This window comes from Tasmannia lanceolata, unplaced genomic scaffold, assembly GCF_043159265.1.
Source record: "Tasmannia lanceolata isolate RefF3 unplaced genomic scaffold, GAP_Taslan_0.1 ptg000018l, whole genome shotgun sequence".
NCBI classification, from domain to species: domain Eukaryota; kingdom Viridiplantae; phylum Streptophyta; class Magnoliopsida; order Canellales; family Winteraceae; genus Tasmannia; species Tasmannia lanceolata.
This window is the reverse complement of record NW_027518695.1, coordinates 6,619,992-6,639,860: the sequence shown is the minus strand read 5'-3', so window position 1 is coordinate 6,639,860 and position 19,869 is coordinate 6,619,992. Positions and strand designations below refer to the sequence as shown.

General features: G+C 39.1%; 1 protein-coding gene across 1 annotated transcript; it reads right to left on the bottom strand.

Moving 5' to 3' along the window:
- Positions 1–10,227: 10,227 nt before the first annotated feature.
- Positions 10,228–11,861, bottom strand: LOC143851585 (putative WRKY transcription factor 11). The gene is made up of 3 exons (XM_077361056.1): positions 11,113–11,861; positions 10,665–10,790; positions 10,228–10,525 (listed from the first exon to the last, which is right to left on the bottom strand). Exons 1-3 carry the CDS (start codon positions 11,754–11,756, stop codon positions 10,369–10,371), a joined length of 927 nt encoding a protein of 308 aa, XP_077217171.1. The 5' UTR covers positions 11,757–11,861; the 3' UTR covers positions 10,228–10,368.
- Positions 11,862–19,869: the final 8,008 nt, after the last annotated feature.

Below are 19,869 nucleotides of genomic sequence, written 5' to 3'. Positions count from 1 at the left end.
AGAATCATCCAATATGGTCTCACTAACTACAAGGGGCTAGACATGTGGTTGCCCACAAGTTTGTTTTATGTACATGTGACATGCATAGCGGTTAGAGTTATTTGTCTCGTTATTTTTTTGCATGTGTTTGGCCAAGAAATAGTTAGTTTTTCATTTATTTTAGGGAAATGATTTCAGCACAACTATGTTTCGATACATGCCCTCATGTATCTTGTCTTTTAGCATTTAACTGTCACATTAGTGCTTTTTGGGGACCGTAAAAACCCTTTTACAGCTCTTTAAATATAAAAGACAAGAAACATGAGCGACATGTATCAAAACATGTTTGTGTTGAAATCATTTCTCTTTTTTTATATAGCTAAGTTTTCTTACTTTTAGGATATTTTGATGTCGGTGTAGAATATTTACATATAAAAGATTATATTTATAAGGTATTCAATCGCTATAGAGAAACTTTCATCTATAAGATCCTTTCATAGCTATAAAGAAATAATATATGAGGAAAAGGATGGTGAGCTTGAGCGCACCATCCTTATGGTGACCTTGAGCTCCCAAAACACATGGGTCCCACATTTTTTGTCGTGATCCAGACCATTCATTTGCAAGGCCCTATCATAGATAGGGTGTGTGTATACAAAAAATCAGCTCCATAGGATCATCCTAACCCATCCAAAAGTGAGTGGCAAAAATGGGCAAATTTGTGGACAAACAGTGTCTGTCCATTTTGCCACCAACTTTTGGATGGGTTAGGATGATCATATGGAGCTGATTTTTGGTATATAGATAGGGCCTTGTAAATGAATGGTCTAGATCACCACAAAAATGTAGGACCCATGTGTTTGGGAGCTCAAGCTCACCATAAGGATGGTGTGCTCAAGCTCACCATCATTTTCCTCATTATATATATATATATATATATATATATATATATATATATATATATATATATAGAGGAAAGTGTTGGTGAGCTTAAGCGCCCAATCACATTGGGGCCTACTTTGTTAGGATGATCCAAAGCATTCATTTGAAAGGCCTTTACATAGATGGGGTGTGTACCAAAAATCAGCTCCATAGGATCATCCTAACCCATCCATTTGTGGAGGTCAAAATGGACAGACATTATTTGTCCACAAATCTGCCCATTTTTGTCCTCCACAAATGGAGGGGTTAGGATGATCCTATGGAGCTGATTTTTGGTACACACCCTATCTATGATAGGGCCTTGCAAATGAATGGTTTGGATCACCACAGAAAGTGTGGGGCCCATGTGATTGGGGCGCTTAAGCTCACCATAAGTTTGGTGAGCTTAAGCTCACCAAACTTATGGTGAGTTTAAGCCCCCATTCACATTAGTGAGCTTAAGCTCACCAACACTTTCCTCTATATGTATATATATAAATACATGTGTATTATGATGGGAAAATTCTGGTGACCCACGAGGTTATTTAAAACCTTATAATTATAAACTTTCATTTAGCTATTAAATTCCTTATTATGTAAGTTTCTTTATAGGTATTAAATAGCTTACATAATAGATGAATGGGTTTATACAATATCAGATAATACCGAGCAGGGGCAAAGATTAAATTGAATGTTATCAGACAATAAAAGATTAGACAGAGTTAATTGAGAAACAGAAATTCTAGGTGACCATCAATCTATAAACTTTGCGCTATGGTTAGCTGATCAGCACCAATCAAGAATCCCCTTGCTAAAAAACTTTCGAATATGAGTAGGCTGATTACTACGCTTCTGGCATTCCATTTTTTTTTCTCGGATAATACTTTAGTGTTTTCTGAGTAAATTTTTGGTAAGCAACTACTATACTAAAGAGCAATATATATATATATATATATATATATATATATATATATATATATATATATATATATATATATAAGGAAAAAGAAAAACATAATTATATCATCTAAATCCAAGGGTGTTTTGGTCACACACACAGACACACAAAAGAAATAAAGAAAGGTAAGTAAGATCACTCATGTCACATTTACAACTAGAGAGGGCAGCAAGACCATGGCATGAATGGGGTTGACAGAGGTAGAGATTAAGGTATTTCCAGGGTGTGAAGGATGGTTTACAACCATGGTTTTAAATTTCGGATTCCGGTGAGGACCGAAAGCGAAACGTACTGAAACCAAAATTCCCGAAATTTACCAAATTTCGCTTGAAATTTTGAAAATTTCCTCGAAATTCGTAATAAAATAATATATTTTTATCCCGTTAAAGTATTTCAAACAAAATTACCGAAATTTCGTCCCAAAAAAAATGGCATTTCTTAGCCATATGGAATTTCGCCCAAAATTTCGGGATTTCGGCTAAAATTTCGGTTTCGGATAAGTCCGAAATTTTAGCCGAAACTGAAATTTAAAACCATGTTTACAACTAGAGTTTGGGTGGTGAGGATGTGGATTGGAGTTTGTAGTGCAACCATTAAGCCATGCGAGTGACTTAAGGGGGTTAAAAATAGTAAAAGACGTGGGCTTAACCTTAATTTGTCTATGGCATTTTGCAAACAATCGTCCAATGCGAGATAAACAAAGGGAAATGATTTCAGCACTCCAATGTTTTGATAAACATGCGCTCACTTGTTTGTCGTGTATTTAAAGGGTATTAAGAGCTTTTTGAGAACCGTAATATCCTCCGACATCCCTTTAAATACTACACGACGAACAACTGGAGCGCATGTTTATCAAAACACTGGAGCACAGAAATCAATTCCCTAAACAAAATATAAACACTAAAAAGTTCTTTTATTTAAAAATTACTACTTTTACTACAAAGTGTTGGAAAAATAGATTATCAGAATAATACAAATCTTAAAGAGTTGGTACTGTCAACATAAAAAGAGAACGACACACCTCACACAATTGGTCCCACTGGTAAAAACCAAAAGACAATGACACACCCCATATCAAATTCCGTACTGGAATTGTCTAGGCAATTATGCAAAAAGCCATTTAGCAGCTCACTTTTGCCCTTTGCAAGACAGAACAACAATGCTGCAGTAGATTTTTGTCTTATTCATTTAATTCATTTGATGTGAATGTTCTCTCAATTCAAAGTGACCCGCGAAATTATTATTTTCAAATTTGCCCAGACAAGACAATCTGCATATTTCATACTAGGAAAAAACCCCGTGCGATGCACAGGCCGATAAAGAATCATACGGACGACATCATAGGTTGATCGAAACCGTCCATGTGATGGAACACAAAAGAAATAGGCTGTGCCTGTAAAATCATTTCCATAAGTTGATCCTAGCCCTCCAATCTATAGAGGTTTCCATAATATGTTGTTCCTCTTAAAGTCCCGAAATTCGTCAATATTTTGAAAACCGTCATGAATCCGTAGTATTATGTAATATGTTCACAAAAATTCGTAGTATTATGTAACAGATACAACCAATCCGTAATTTTGCGAAGCAAAAACATCCATTTTTTTGTAATTACAAAAGCATAAAGGAGGGGGTAGAATTGAAATTATGTGGCTGTAATGGGGGCCTTTGTTAAAAAGCATTAAGGAGGGAGTAGGATTGAAAATATGTGGGTTGAATGGGTGCCTTTGTTAAAAGAAGTCAAAAAAAGTGATGTGTAATTCTAGGAAAAAATAAAAAAATTCTCTCATTTTCCCTTCTGCTATATAATATACTGGTAAAAAACTCTGTGCGATGCACGGGCTGACAAAGAACTGTACGGACCACAGCATAGGTTCATCCAAACCGTCCATGTGATGGAACACAACATAAATAGGTTACGCCCCAAAAATCATTTCCCTAGGCTGATCCTAGCCGTCCAATCTATAGAGGTTTCCATAATTCCCCTTAAATCGGATGGTTAAGATCACCCTGTAGATTTTTTATTAAAAAACCATAAAGGAGGGGGGAAAGATTGAAATTATGTGGCTTTAATGGGTGAGTGCGATGCACGGGCCGACAAAGAACTGTACGGACCACGTCATAGGTTGATCCAAACCATCCATGTGATGGAACACAACATAAATAGGTTGTGCCCCAAAAATCATTTCCGTAGGCCGATCCTAGCCCTCCAATCTATAGATGTTTCCATAATTCTTCTTATCTTAAATTAGATGGTGAAGATCACCCTATAGTTTTTTAATTAAAAAACCATAAAGGAGGGGGTAAGATCGAAATTATACGGCTTTAATGGATGCCTTTGTTAAAAGCATAAAGGGGGGGTAGGATTGAAATTATATGATCTAATGGGTGCCTTTGTTAAAAGCATAAAGGAGGGTGGGGGTAGGATTGCTCTTTTCATCCCAGGTTATTATAGTAGATAGATAAGAAAGATAGATAGATAGAAGATTAGATAGATTAGATATTAGATAGATAGATTAGATAGATAGATTAGACAGATATTAGATTAGATAGATTATATCCTTTTGAAACTGCTACACGATTTTCATTTTTTCTTGTTACTAACTTATTTAATACGGGATTAGAATGCTCCTGCAAGTCAAAATAAAACAAAGTAATACTCCTGCAAGTCAAAATAAAACAAATCTTGATCGATTTAACTTGCTGGATTAGAAAACTTTGGCGATGTGGGTTCAAATCTTTTGAATTGATACAGAATGGTTCGATTTTTCAAGTCAATAAACTGACTTAGCATCTACTAGTTTAATTGAATAATTGAAAATAACTCGGCAAAAATAATAAAATATTACTATGGGACTGAAAGGTGGAGATATTATATGGTGGACGGCCGTGCAACCCAAAAATACAGTGGTGCCCCCAGTATTTGGGTGCGCCAGAAAATCTTCTCCATAGCATGAGCCTAACCCTCCGACTTGTGGAGGCACAGTATAGAAACCTTCACTGATCAGAGGGTTAGGATCATCCTATGGAGAAGGTTTTCTAGGAACACCCTATCTACGTTAGGGCCCCACAAAAGAAGAGTTAGGATCACCGGAACAATCTGGGCCCCACTGTACTTTTGGGCTGCATGGTCGTCCGCCAAATAAATTCTCATGAAAGGTAATAACCATCTGGCCTCTAAGTTTCTAGAAGAACACAAACACACATACATGCAACTAATATTCGGACCACCATGTTTTGATAATGAGCGAACTCACCCTGTCTTTAATTATCTCCCAAAATAATCTCAAAAAAAAGAAGGGGACGGCTTAGGCTCTCTTTGATTGGAATGAAATTGTCCATTTCCATAGAAAGTGGATTGAAAATGGGAGAATATTTAGGTTGATTGCCTTTTCCACGAGTTTGGTTGCAATCCTTACATTTGCTACCGCTAGAGAGGAAAGTATAATCTTCCACGGATAAAGTTCATAAGCCTCCCTTGTTTCAATAACACCTTCCACAGAAAATCTAAACGCTCCCTTGTTTTAATTATGACACATCTCACCTTCACTCTACGTCACTTTGCTTTGATTTCTGATAACCAAATATTCTTTTTCACTTCACTTCTTTTAGATCGGAATTTATATAGGAATCCGGGCCAACTTCTTAAGTTTTATTGTTAAGAACAAAGTATATAAGAGAGGGACATCGCGCCCAAATATATTAAGTTTTTCCTCTAAAGCCATCAATGCCCCGAAGCATCACAATCAGCAGCTCCCCTAGGTTCTTAGGAAGCTGAAACCATGGATATAACTATTTGTTGTCCTTAGTACTGCAGAAAAAAAGAGCTATTGACTGAGTCACTTAATTACCTTCTTTCTTCTTTCTAATGGTGGGTTACGATTCGATTAGCATGCCTTCATAAACTCTTAGGGGCTGTTTGGATACGCGGATTTTAGAATCCAGGTTTTTAGTTTGAAAACAGTGTAAAAGAGGGTTCATGATCAAGCTATTGTGTGCTGTCCTAGCAGCGTTTCTTGGATTTTAAGTGAGGAATTTATGTTTTAAAAATCTTTCCTGCATCATGAGATTTCTAAAACCTGGAAATATGGGAGAATCTGCCACTCTCTTGCTGACGGAAAGAAGGACGAGAAGTCAAAAACAAGTCAAAAACGACGGCTGATCCGCTTCTTCTCTTGTCTCTTAGCGACAATTTTGAAGAAATCCCGTATTCTAAAATCAGCATATCCAAATGGCCTCTTAATCTCGTGCAAATAATAAAAAATGAATCATGAATATTGTCCCTGCCCGCAATGACATTGACGGGCAAAACAACCAGTTACTCCAAAAGCTTAAGCTCTTATGCCATGTTTGTTTTGGATTTTGAAAACTGATTGTGAGTCGAAAATTGGCTATTGGACTCAAATTTATGTTTAATTTTGTGTCCAATAATAAGTTTTGAACTCATAATTAGATCTCAAATTCCAAAACGAACAGGGCCTAAGAGTTGGTGTTATTTAATCATTTATACTTCAACAGTACTCCCTCACGTGTGACCCACTTTTTTGGCTTGGCTATACACGTGGATGTTTAATATCATGGTTTTTTATTTGGGGGGGTTTTGAAACCGGGACCTGTTGTGAAGCAATAGCTCTGATACCATGGTGAAACAACCAATTACTCCAAAGGCTTTAGCTGTTAGAGTTGGTGTTCTTTAATCATTTACACTTAAAAATGGCCTAACACCTAGTATTCAATTCAACCCAAAGTCTGTGGATTTCCATAGCTTTACAATATCTAAGGCCATCAAACAATGATTGACATTCAACTTACATATTAGAACCCTTCCTATATAAAGTTAGAATTACCTTATCCTTATTGTCACTCCACTCCATTTCTACGCTATATGTGGGATTTTTTTTTCTTACAAATAAGATTGATCCATGTTTGTAAATGATATATTTGCCCCGCTTCTCTTCTTTGGGCTCACCCTTTTAGTGTGAAAAGTAATGGTTCAAAACGCATATGCAGGTCAAAATGTGGTCAAAGTAACTCCTAGTTGACTCAACATGACACGGTCTAGTACTCGGTTTCCGTTACTCAACTACAGGCCGCTCTGTCATTGTCTGATTTTTGTTGTTTGATAACACTCAATTTGATGTTTCTACATATGCGGTGGCGGGAGCTTCCCGATTCATCTGTGCAAAAGATTCCTTAAGTATCACATCCACTAGGGAGTGGGACTAGTGCAACCCCGGGACGGGAGTTCATGGGATTAAGTATGCAAATATAGCTTTCCTCTCCTGTAAAAAGGCTTTTCCCTTGTAGGGATTGGGCACTCGATAACACCTCCCTCCCATAGAGTCTAGTTCTATTGCCGAACGGTAATCGAGGGAAGGAGACACCAATGAATCGTAAGGAGTGGCACACAAGAAGGCAGTGATCGTATCGGGGAGTCTCGAGGATGGCCAGAAAGTCTTGATACGGAAGAGGGGTCTAGCGTGATCCCCTTTTCTCTACCAGCGATGGTCACCCTACAAGGGGCAAGGAGAGGTAGGTGTAATTCCCTATTGGCACGCTATACGTTGTGACGGTGGCTCCATACGGTATCAAGTCCTATAAATTGGGGAATTAGTCCTCTATTTATAGGAAACCGGTGGTGGAATCAGAGCTTCGGCAGCCCTTGGAAGGGGCTTTAAGGCATTATTGCTATGATTTGGTTTAGTGTCACGGGCTATAAGGTTGTAGAATAGAAGCATTAGCGTAGAGTTAGATCATTTTTATTAGTTGAGTTTGTCATTAGGGCGTTTATCAAAGGAAAAAAGGCCTATTCTCCACTACTACTACTTATGGGAATAGGAATACTTCTCTCTTCTCATAGTTGTTCCGTTCGGTTCTAACGGGGAACCTCTCTACACTTCTCCTTTCATACTTCTTCCTACTTATGAGTCAATAGCTCATATAGTCGGGCCTTACTCCATTCGCTATGCTCATGGAGTCCTGTTGTTAGGAAGAATGAGATTCACTTGTTCATCACTTTTCGAAAAACCGAGGCAATCTCATCCAAAGGCATTGCTAAGAAGAGTTAGGGATAGGTTTGCCTGAGCGAAGGGTGCCTCCTTAGTAGCGGTTTAGTCGTTCAGTTCAGTCCCTCTCTCCAAATGGCTCTCACTTCACTGAGCGGTTTAGGGCTTTTCTTCTTTTCCTATTCCGGCCGACGCTGCGCGCCCCCTCCGTGCCCGTACCAGTTTAGTCGTTCTGTTCAGTCCGTGGGCCCTCACTGCACTGCTAGAAGGAATACTCCTAAAGGAGGTGTAGGTTACATTTGTTCTCTAAAAGCGGTCGGCTAAGTCTCCCTTTCACGACTCATGTACTCTCGCACGCAAGCACGCAAGGAGAAGGGAAACCAGGATAGTCAAAGGAGTTTTGATTTTCTTCGTAAGGCAAAACACGGACTTTGACAAAAACGCGGCCAAGATGAGAGGGAGTTGACTGTCGACAACGATGCTGGGGAGTTTGGAAACTAGGTTAAAAAGAGTATCCATGATCATTAATACACTAAAGTGGCGTGGCCTTGGAAAGAAAAAAGGGTGCGAATTGAAGGGGATTTTAAAGGGGAAATGATAATTTCACACCCTTGGAGGATGATTCACACACCTTTTAACGTGAATTGAAGCTAAAAGAAGAAGAGAGCTACAGAGATGGAACCAAGCCAAAAGGAAAACTCCAGCTGTCTTCAATTCACGTTAAAAGGGGTGCGAATAATCCTAAAGGGGGTGAGAATTTATCACCGCCCTTTTAAAGACTCTTTTGGAAGCCATGAACAACTTCACTTCCCATTTTACTTTACCTCCTAGATAAACGACTAGAGGGAGGCTGAGCAATGGGATTTATATGACCAAAAATTTGGCCCTCTAAGTAAAAGACATCGATAGAGATAAATGCCACTAACACTTATGTGTGGGACAGGGACAGGGAATCTTCATTGCCATTTAATAGAGAACCGAGGAAGGATGGAGTCCATCGCTTTCCAAAGCAAGACATACATTCAAAGTTAGGTACCTGTTTTGTCGAAGTATTGATTTCGTAGTGGATGAGCGTTGAAAGTTGAACATTAAATCTCGAGGTCTTGTTTGATTTGGAAATTTGAGAAACTTAGAGATTAGAGGGTGCTCAAAGTAAAAACACAGACTCGCCCATCAAAAATAAAGCTTGCGGATTCACAATGTAAAGAGGTCAGAATCTTGGTTGAAATACCCCCAAGTCAATTAGATGATTTCCAAAAGGAAAGAGGAGAAATGATACCAACACTCCCACTTTTCATAATGGCATCCCTATTTGAGCAATTTCCTGAATAGCTGCGTATTTTCTAAGGAACATAATCACCTTTCATTACTAATCATCAAGAAAAGTGGAAGAATAGAAGGGTGCATATACCACAATGGAAACTGAAGTTCGGAATTTCAAGCCAACAAGTACACCATACAAAACCATGTTTATACATGTTATTCGCAATGCCCACAAAGACTAACTAATATTAGTGTTTTAAAACTTGTTGACACGGTAAGGAATTCGCCCGAGCCGACAAGGATTTTTCTTGGCCACGTTCCGCATTGCTGCACCACATCCGCAGTCCGTATTTTGGCCTATAAAGTCAATAAAGACTCCTTTGACTCTTCCGATTTATGACCGCATTAACTGCATTCTTAGCTGCGTCCGGACAGAGTCGACAAGGATTTTCCTTGGCCGCGTCCGCATCACATCCGCATTTATAAACACTGCCCAAGTAGACTGATACCATATTTTGATAATTGCTCTAATTACTTTGTTTTACATTTTTCTAATGGGTTGCTGAGAGCTATGAGTTGTGACAAAGTCACAAAATCCAATGGAACGACCTAGACTTGAATGAGGCTCCAATAAACACATATCCTTCAGATCTTCATTCATTTATGCCTATTCATGAGAACCATTTTGTACCATTTAAAAATCCAACTCAATGGCATAAGATTTTACCCACTGTTTCTACAGTTCTTCGCTTTCAATTGGAAATAGTTTGTTTAACATCTTGGCCAATTTTCTATTTTCTAACAGGCTAACGTCAGCTGATACCCCACACACACACACTGCACCATAAAAGAAGAAACAATAAATAAAAAACAAGAGACATCGTCAACGAAACCAAAACCTACAGAAGAAAAGCAGAGACAAAAGAATGGGCCCCACCACTCACATATTCACATCATCGTCTTTGACCCGGTCCCACCACTCAACAACCCCAACCCCTCCTTTTTGACTTTGGACTCACCAAACGACAATTACCGGATTTCAAACCCGGAATCAAATCCCGTTTATAATAATAATAAAAAAATTAAACAGTATGAATAGCCGAATAAAAAAAAAGCGAAAAATCCTTTCTATTCATTCTGGAAAGGTTTGACCGGCTACCGGCCTGGAAATTTTTACAGTGGGCGAGAAAAGAACTTGAAGTTCGATAAATATAAGCTCCTAAAATTCTCTCTCTCCGCGTTGCTTTATTGGGGTTCGAACACCAGACCTCCGGTTACCGGAACCTGAGAATGCCGGTGCTCTCCTTCGTATGTGACTACGAGCATGGAAGGATCATCGGAAGCTCTCTCCACGTGCTTTCTCGCAGGGCACCCCCTCAGACTACTGCATTTGTAATAGCCCCTGCAACACCCAAAAATAAGAACTTAATTACCAAAATACCCCCGCTAGGATTATGTTTTCACTTCTTCTCGAAAGTAGAAAAATAAAATAACACAAAGAACTAAAGAAGGGTATTTTTGTCTGAAGATAAAAAAAATACCTTGGATAGGGTGATCCTTTGATGGGTTTCTGACCGTATTTTCTCCAAGAATACTCGTCCGGTGGGATATCAGCCATCTTGGAACTTATAGCCGGAACTTTTATTGTTTTCCTCACTCGAGATTTTCTGAAACCACAACATAATATAAAGCACATTAGAAAAAAAAAAAACTACTAAAATAAGGGAATTTGCTAACATGCGCCTGGGAAGATGAAGAAGGGAGGGATCATGTTCTCCCAAGCACAGAGATCTGAACTACCATGAGAACAGGCGCATGATAGAATTTTTTGTAAAGGGTATGCTAACGTGCGCCAGGGAAGATGAAGAAGGGAGGGATCATCATGCCCCCCCAGCACAAAGAATTGAACTACCAAGAGTACCAGCGCATGATAGAATTTTTAGTAGAAGGTACGCTAACGTGCGCCGGGGGTGGAATGAGAGCGGTTACCTTCTTTTAGAGCAATGGCATCGGCCGGAAACAGAGTAAAAGCCTGAGAGATCATCGGAATGACCGTGTCCGTTGCATTTTCTCTTGTGAGATGAAGAAAGCGGTGGTTTTCCGGCAGAAATGGTGGGGACCGGAGTAATAAGAAGAGACGAACCCAGCTTTCCATTAGAAACACTTCCGTCTCCTGTAATGGAAGACATGAAAGAAGAGTTTGCAGAGGAAATCGGAGGCGAGATGTTAAAGGTCTCCTTAATAGGACAAGGATTAGGGTTAGGGTTAGGGTTGGGTTTGGAGAAATCTAGCGTTAAGGCATGGGTTTGGGTTTGGGGAGTAGGGATAATAACTTGGGTGGGTTTTTCAGTTAGGGTTTGGTTTGGGGTTTGATTTAGGGTTAGGGTTTGGGGTGGCAAGGAAGGCCCACGGCGGAATCGGGCGTGCCCGGTTCGATTCAAGATTGAGATGACCTTCTTGAACTTGGAGACTGTGAAATCAGCAATTTCTCTGCAATCTAATGGATTTTGAGGAGGGTTTTGATTTGAGAGTACTCGGATCAGATGATCCATACTTCTAAGACCTGCTGAAGTGGCTTCTTGAATTGCGATCTGATCTTCCATCTTCGAATAGCCCATCAGATCAACGGCCATTGAAAAAGCCACGAAGGGAAAAGAAAAGGATGAAGAGAACACTAAACAGTCTAAACAACCATGAAAGCTCTGGAACGAGCTCTGAGGAGGAAAATAAGAGTTGGGAGATAGAGAGGAGGGGTTATATGCTTGGAGGACAAAGGGAGAAACTGGTTGGAAAGAAATTCTGGTCAAACCAGATTTACCATCGGACGGCTGATATTCGTCTGTAATTTCGTTAAAAATAACAAATGAGACTTTCAACTTTCAAGAGGGAATAAGTGGTGGGACCTACGCTGTAGTAAAATAAAGACTTTAATTCAAACTTACCGCGAAAGATGGAACGTCTAGCAGTAACGATATATCGCGAGAATTCAATGTTTTGATATTTGACTTTCTAGAAATTGTGATCTCGGTGAAGAGAAATTATACGGTGCCCGACCGTAAAGTAGAGTCAAGGTGGTACTTCAAAAGCACCACCTTGATATTTGATCCAACAGCAGCCTCTTGAAAAGTATGCTGCTGTTAGATCAAATATCAAGGGTGGTAGCTTTTTGACGCTACTTGACGGTCGGGCATCATACAAAAACTCCTTGTTGAATATCGAGATAGGACGATGGAAATTGTGATCTTTTGTAAAAAGTGGCCTTATTTCCACCCAGGGGCGGCAATGGTTCGGTTTCAGTTCAGGACAACCCTCAAACCAAACCAAACCGAAATTTGAATCCGTTTGGTTTTACCGAACCGAAACTGAATTTTTGGTTTGATTCCGCCAATTTTGCCACCCCTTACTCATAATAATCGGAGATAATCGGTTTTGGTTTGGCCTAACTGACCCAAAATTTGAATCGGTTTCGGTTTGGGCTCGGTTCGGTTCGGTTCGACCAATTTTGCCATCCCTATTTCCACCACTTCAAAAGTAGTTTTATTTCCAACACTTTTTGTTTGTCTTTTCGTTAGTTTAGTTGCAATTCATCTACTCGATCATTTTATTTTATTTTTTTTGCATTTATCTTTATTTATTTTCAGGGGAACACAAATAAAAAGTGGTTTGAATTGCATGTGTTCAACAAATTGGTCAATCAAAGGAAAATCATGAAACACATGGTTCGTTGTAACGGGAAACGAAGATATCAAAATAGTTTGAGGGGCGCTAGCAAAATTAGAATCCGTTTGTTTACAAAACAAAGGTCCACAATGTTGTGACACGTTCACAGAAAGACAAGGAAGTGTGCGTCAAATGTTGAGGCAAGGTGTAAATTTTCAAAGCAATACCCAGAAATTCTAAAGAATTTCAAATATTTTTTTAGAGGGCTGCTAGCAAAATGTGATTTCATTTGGAAGATAACGACTAAATGCCATGTCGTGACACATGCGCAAAGGACAAGGCCGTGAGCCCGTATCCCCACAAAATGAAAAAAAATTGTTAGAATTGACCAATTCGTTGGGCAATTCCACTTTTGTCTTTATTATTTATTTACCAAGCTAAATCCCGTTTTGGAAGTGTTTTCCTTATTTCACGGTGGTAAAAAACAGTTTTATCTGCATGCTAGCTTATAAACATTAAATTGTCAATGTTAATAAATTTAAGGAAATGATATCAGCACAACTATGTTTTAGTAATTGCATAAACCCAGCTTGTCTTTTCTTTTTTAATTGGTTTGTGAGAGGCCTTTGCGAACGCCAATATAATCTTTGAGATATCTTTAAATACAATAAGACAAGATGTATTAGTGAAGATATCAAAACATGGTGGTGCTGATATCATTTCCCTAAATTTATCGCCAAAGTCAGCATGAGCTTACTTTATTTGCAAATGGGATACGCTAAGGGCAACTCTGAAGCCACTAATTAAGATACCCTAATGGTTTATGTGAGGGTGGTTCACCGCCTCAGGATAAAATCAGCCCCTTGAACATTTTTCTTTACCTTTAAAACTTAACGAATAAAGTTGAGAAAGGGAACTTAACGATCAATAATAAATTACAAAATCTTAACTAAATTGAGTAGAAATATGTGACACCCTGGCTTCAATTAGAATGAGTTTTTTTTTATTATAAGTTATTTTGAACGGCTAGGATGAGTTTTAAGGCCATGGCCCACTACGAATTCAGGCGTCCGTCGCGGTGCACAAAGTGCCGCGTGAAACAGAGAATTATTTTCGCGATTTTTCTCCGCGACGAGAAATTGACGAAATAATCAATCTCGAATACCCGAGGAATCACACCAAAACGCACGGTAGCAGTGATGTTGACTACGTACAGTGGGGACCACTATGGTAGGCGTTGGCTTTTGTGAAGAAACAGTTGAACTAAACTACACAAATTTCGCCAACCGGTTATAAGCCGTCGGAGATCCCAACCGTTGGATTAAAGTCAGACTAATCCAACGGATGGCTTGTAGTATCGATAGTTGACTATAATAACTAATTAATCAAATCGCGAGGCCCTCGATTTGAACGGGTAGATAAGATACGTAACACGTGGCGTGAAGTTTCACGAGTCATGAGGATTAGTCGTTTCCAATTAAAGATGCGGAAATCGAGGTGAGTGAGAGAGAGTGTGGGTAAGAAATGTCAATCGCGTGGGTTGACGTGACCGGGTGAATAAATGACCCATGCGACTCGGTACATGTACTTTGTTTATATACGTTGGAACGAGTCGCAATGAGCGTACCGACTTTGAAATACGCACTTTTCTCCGGCCCGTATAGTCCAGTATTTTTTTCAAAAAGCTGTACGGCTCACACCATAGAATGATCCAATCCAAACCGTGCATTTGATGGGCCTCAACTTAAATGGGTTGTGCCCCAAAAATAATTCCCATAGGATTGATCCCAACCCGCCCATATAAAGAGGTTTCTATAATATGCAGTTCCTCTTTAGGAGAATTTTTATGATGGGTGGCCGTGAAAACAAGTGAAGTCTAAAAAAAGTAGGTGTGGCTCACTCCATATGATGATCGAAACCGTTCATCTTTCTGGGCACAACGTAAATGGGCTGTGCGCCATGGAGTGTTCTACAGATCGGAGGGTTAGGATCATCCTATGGAAATGATTTTGGGGCACAACCTATTTACATTGTGCCCAAACAGATGAACGGTTTGGATCATCATATGGAGTGGGCCGTACCTACTTTTTAAGACTTCACGTGTTTTCACGGCCACCCATCTTATAAATTCTCCTCCTTTAGATACGAGGACTAGGATCATCTTATGGAGTTGAGTTTTTGGGTTCGCCTTGCTGTAGGTGTTGCTTTTCTTGTTTTTTTTTGTTTTCTTCTTCTTTGGGCACTCTTTGTTCCCCCTTCTCATGTGATAGGGGTCGCTCTTGCTTTTCATGTTGTTCCTTTTCTCTATTTATATATATCTGGTGGGATCCACCTAACCGCACCTTAACCATAAAAAGAATAAAAATAAAAAAGAGAGTTGAGTTGTGGCCCATCTAATGGAGGGTACTGATCAACTTATGGTGTAAGCTATACAGTACATTTTGAAAATTACTGGGCAATACAGGCTTACACCAGATTTTATTTAAAAGAAATTATAACACTGGCAGGGCATTTGCCCTTGATATTTGATCCAACAGCATCCTCTTAAAAAGTTGAAAAGGTAGGCTGTTGTTGGATCAAATATCAAGGGTGGATGCGCCTCAAGAGTTTGTGCCTGATCGGGCACTGTAAAAAATCTCTTTATATGATACGTTGGACATCCCACAAAAAAGTGAAGTGGGGCCGACCAATATTGAATTCACTGCGAGAAATACACGTTCACCTATAGTTAGCAAAAACTCCAATGGCGTTTTTATTGGTGTGCCGTTTAATACTCCCCTAAAACTTTTACAATGAATAAAACTCCATTTTTTTAGGCAAACATTTTAAACATGTTTAAAACGCTTTTTAAACACTTATTTTTTGGCAAACTTTCCAAATTTACCCCACCATATTTTGCGAATGACAAAATTATAAACTCATTTTCTTGTGTTTCCGTTTTTTAACCACATTTTTTCTAATACCAATGCAGGATTAAACTCAAATTTTCCCGTCCCGTTTTTGCTAACTATGACTTTACCCAACGTATTGCTCAAATCATTGTTCAGTTACTAGATGTAGTTTTTCACCGGGCAAGATGCCTAATATTTACAATGCTTTTTTGTCTTCATGTCTTCATCTGATGGAGATTAATATTACTAAATGGGAACGTATGTTAAATTAATTGAATAATCGTAAGAAAAAAGGGCACTTAAAAAATGGAGTGGACATCTAGTTTGTCAAGCCTTGGTGTCCTTGTCGCATGCTTATTCACTGTTTAGGGTTGCTTTTGGATGTAAACTGTTAGGGGTAAAATCGGTACACCCTGTACCGATCCACACATCAACCCCAAACACAAAACCAGTCCGATATGAACTCATACAAGGGAACTATCGATACTGAGTTAATCCTGTGTCACACGGGCCCCCAAGACTAATCTCCTTAACATCGATACCGACTCTCAAAGAGAACCAGACGCGATTGCGGAAATCCTGCCATCAAGCGACCAATCCGTGTAACCGTTACGCCAAATGCACCCCGCACAAATTCAAAGATTCCCGCCAAGGCCATCACCCCCCATCTCCGCCCTAAATTCCAGGGAATCACGCCCCCACGATCGTAATTGCCCCCCATCATGCCCCACATGGACAAAATCAAGGGTACGATTGACGTCATGGATATCGTGGATCTCCTCCCCTATAAAAGGGCACCTACGCACTCAAGCAAAGGCATCGAATCCAATTCTTCTCCACCTGTCTGGTAACTTGTCTTTGCCCTCCCCCTATTCATCGTTCATTGTCTGTGTTGCCCATCTCTGACTTGAGTGTCGAAGTGGCTACCCGAGCCACAACTCCAGGCCCACTGATGCTTTTTTTGTGAGCGCAGGATCACAGGTTCGACCCAGCTAGTACGTGCAGTCGGATTTTGGGCACCATCATAAACTTTTACGTTGCATTGGGGCCTTCTTGTACAGTACAAATTGCAATTTAGTTGTGCACTTCAATGCACCCTTGAAGGGCAAAAGCTAAACTAGTGATCTGAAAGATTATGAGTAGTCGAGGATGATCAATTGGGGAGAGACTATGATCTGGGCGTAGTTCTCCCCTTCGTCATTAGCTTATAATAAGGGTCCCGAATCCATGCTTACCAACCAAATAACGAGGGAAACATCTTGTTGAATATTAATGCTTGAGTGACACTTGTAATTAGGAATTGATCCACCCATTGGTGTAGCCTTGGCAAGATCAATTGTTAAGATCTACCAGTTGATTGTCTTGGGAGAGATGATGGCCTCCTACATTGGGTATCACTTCTTCATACTGGGGCTAGGGTCTTGAGGTTAGGAATAGTAGTTATTCTTAAAAGAATAAAATTTATAATTCAAATTGGGAACTTGACAGTTATGACAGGTTTCCTAATAAAGGCCATGAGCAGTTACGAAGAGTTTCCATAAAAATCTATATAAGGAGATGGCTGTTAATATATAAAAGATTAAGTAACGCCTTCTCCAACAGCTTAAGCTTTTGGAGTAATTGGTAGTTTAACATGATCTCAAAGCAAAGGTCTTGAATTCAAACCTCCTTAATATTAAAAAATCCACAGGCAATGGCTAACTCAAAAGTGGGGCCACATGTGCCACGTATAGTCCAACCCTAAAAGGAGGGGCCACATGTGAGGGGGAGTATTAAAGTACAAAAGATTAAATAACGCCTTCTACAACATCTTAAGCTTTTGGAGTAATTGGTAGTTTCACCATGGCCACTTCCAAAAAAGGGTCTTAGATCCATTGCTCGACGTGTCATAATTTATCTTTATATTACATTAATATTTACTTTTCCCCATTGGCTTTTACTTTTTCTTAGTTGTAACTTTAAACAAGAACACGGAGTCTAGAAGAGATGGATTCATCCACACTAGAGAGCATTTCCTTTAATTTCGGCTCTATATCCACTGCATTGGCGGTTGTTCATGCATTTTGGTCTTAATTTTACTGATTCGTTGTCTGCTCAGCCACCCTCGTTTGCATTCCTGTGTGCATCGACATTTAAAACTTGTTTCGTGCTAGTTTTTCTAAAAGTCCTTTGTTCTAAAAGGCAATATGATCTCAAGAAAGAAGTGATGTTCCTGTCTTCTTCTCAATCGTCTGAAATTTTATCTCAAGGACGGAATTGATTACCCCTTGAATTGAATTTTTGAAATTCACACCACTCTATTGGCACGCCCGCACACACTTTACACACATGCAACATACAACTTAACCCACGCTTACTGCCTCGATCGTTTGGGTAGTCAAACAGGTGCTATGATCAATGTCAAGGGATGTGTGAAATAAAAAAAAGGGGTGTTGATTACACCCTGTGCAGAATGTTCAGGAGAAGATGGAAAGCATGGGTTGAGTCTCAACTCTCAAATTTCAATCCATAAGAAGTGCCTTTATCAATTTTAAGGAGTACACAACAGAAATGGGATGGAGTGTAGAGTTTTAAATTACTCCGTTTGTATTGCAGGAGAAACATTTCTCCTAAAAAAAAATTGTTCCACAATTTAGAGGGAAATGATATTGTTATGGCTTATTTAGAACAATATCATTATAAAATGAAAATAAATTGAACGCCCTCTAAATAAGACTTGAACTGTGGCAGTTCAAGTTACTTTTTTTCTCATTTGTAATAAAAAAAGGGAAAAATATAGTTACACCCCCTCAAGTTTCCGACACATTCAATGATTACACGTTCAACGCATTCAACGATAACCCTACAGTTCAAAGTTCAAACTCATCAACTACACCCCCTCACTTTTCAATGTTTATAAGTTAGACCACCTCTGTTGAAACACTATCAATGCTAATTAAAATCTCTGGTTCAACCCAGCTGCATATAAATCTGAATTGGAGGGGGTTTGCCATATACTTGAGTCATTCCGTCAGGTTAAAGAGACGGACCGTCAACTGAGGGGTCTACATTTTAAACATTGAAAAGTGAGGGGGTGTAGTTGATGAGTTTGAAACTATGGGGTTATCGTTGAATGTGTTAGAAAGTTGAGGGGGTGCAACTGTAATTTTCCCTAAACAAACAGAGAGACATGAATTTTTTTTTCTTTTTCAAGCTTTTCCATAAAATTCTTGCAATACGAACAGGGCCTTGTGGGGGTGAGCAACAAAGGTAAGGAAAAGTGGGAACACATGTTAATCATTCCTTATCACTAATATCATGTCTTTGAGGTGATCTCGATGGCTTTTCCATAATGAAGACAAAACCCACCATGGAGTTCAATATTCATGCCGTCGCCTCCATCAAACAGTCAAGCTTATCTCCAATGGATGGTCAAGATCATACGATCATCAAGAATCAAGGGAGTAACAACAAATATCTTCAGAAAAAAAAAATGTAATTCTAATTCTACAAAACCGATTCTGTAAGTTGCAAAGAATTCTAATTCAACGCAAGCTTTTAGTTTTGTATGTTTCGTTAATTCTAATTCAAGGAAGTCTTTAGTTCACTACAAAAAATACAGATTCTAACAGAGGTCAGTTACCCTCCATAATCAAATATTTAAAACAGCCCCTAAATATAGTCAATTACCCGCTATCATGAATAGCGGAAAAAAAAATTCATTTAAATGTTTTTTTTTTGTATAAGTATTTCCCGGACTTTAGGACTTTATCTTAAACGAACAGGGCATAAGGGCTTTATCTTAAATTTCGAACAGCGCGTTAGGGCTTTATCTTAAATTTGGACCGAAACCGAAACGTACCAATTTCGGTCTTAGAAATTTCAGCGAAATTTAAGATAAAATATTAAATTTTTATTCCTTTACAGGCTGAAATTTCGGCCCAAAAAAACGAATACATAGTAAAATAATTAATCCTCAGGATCGATCCTGCTTAGTGGGGCCCTTTAAAGAATTTTGTTATGCCCAACTTGATATGGCTGCTCAGCGCCTAAATTTGACTTTTGGAAAGGGTCCAAACAGCAGTCACAAAAGTCTCCATAGGATTTAAGAGATTTTCAATGATCTTTGTTAATTAGTGGCAGACCATGATGAACTCGTTAGTTTCATCGCGTTACTCCACTGAACATGTAATGGAGGTGCGCCATAGTAAAACAA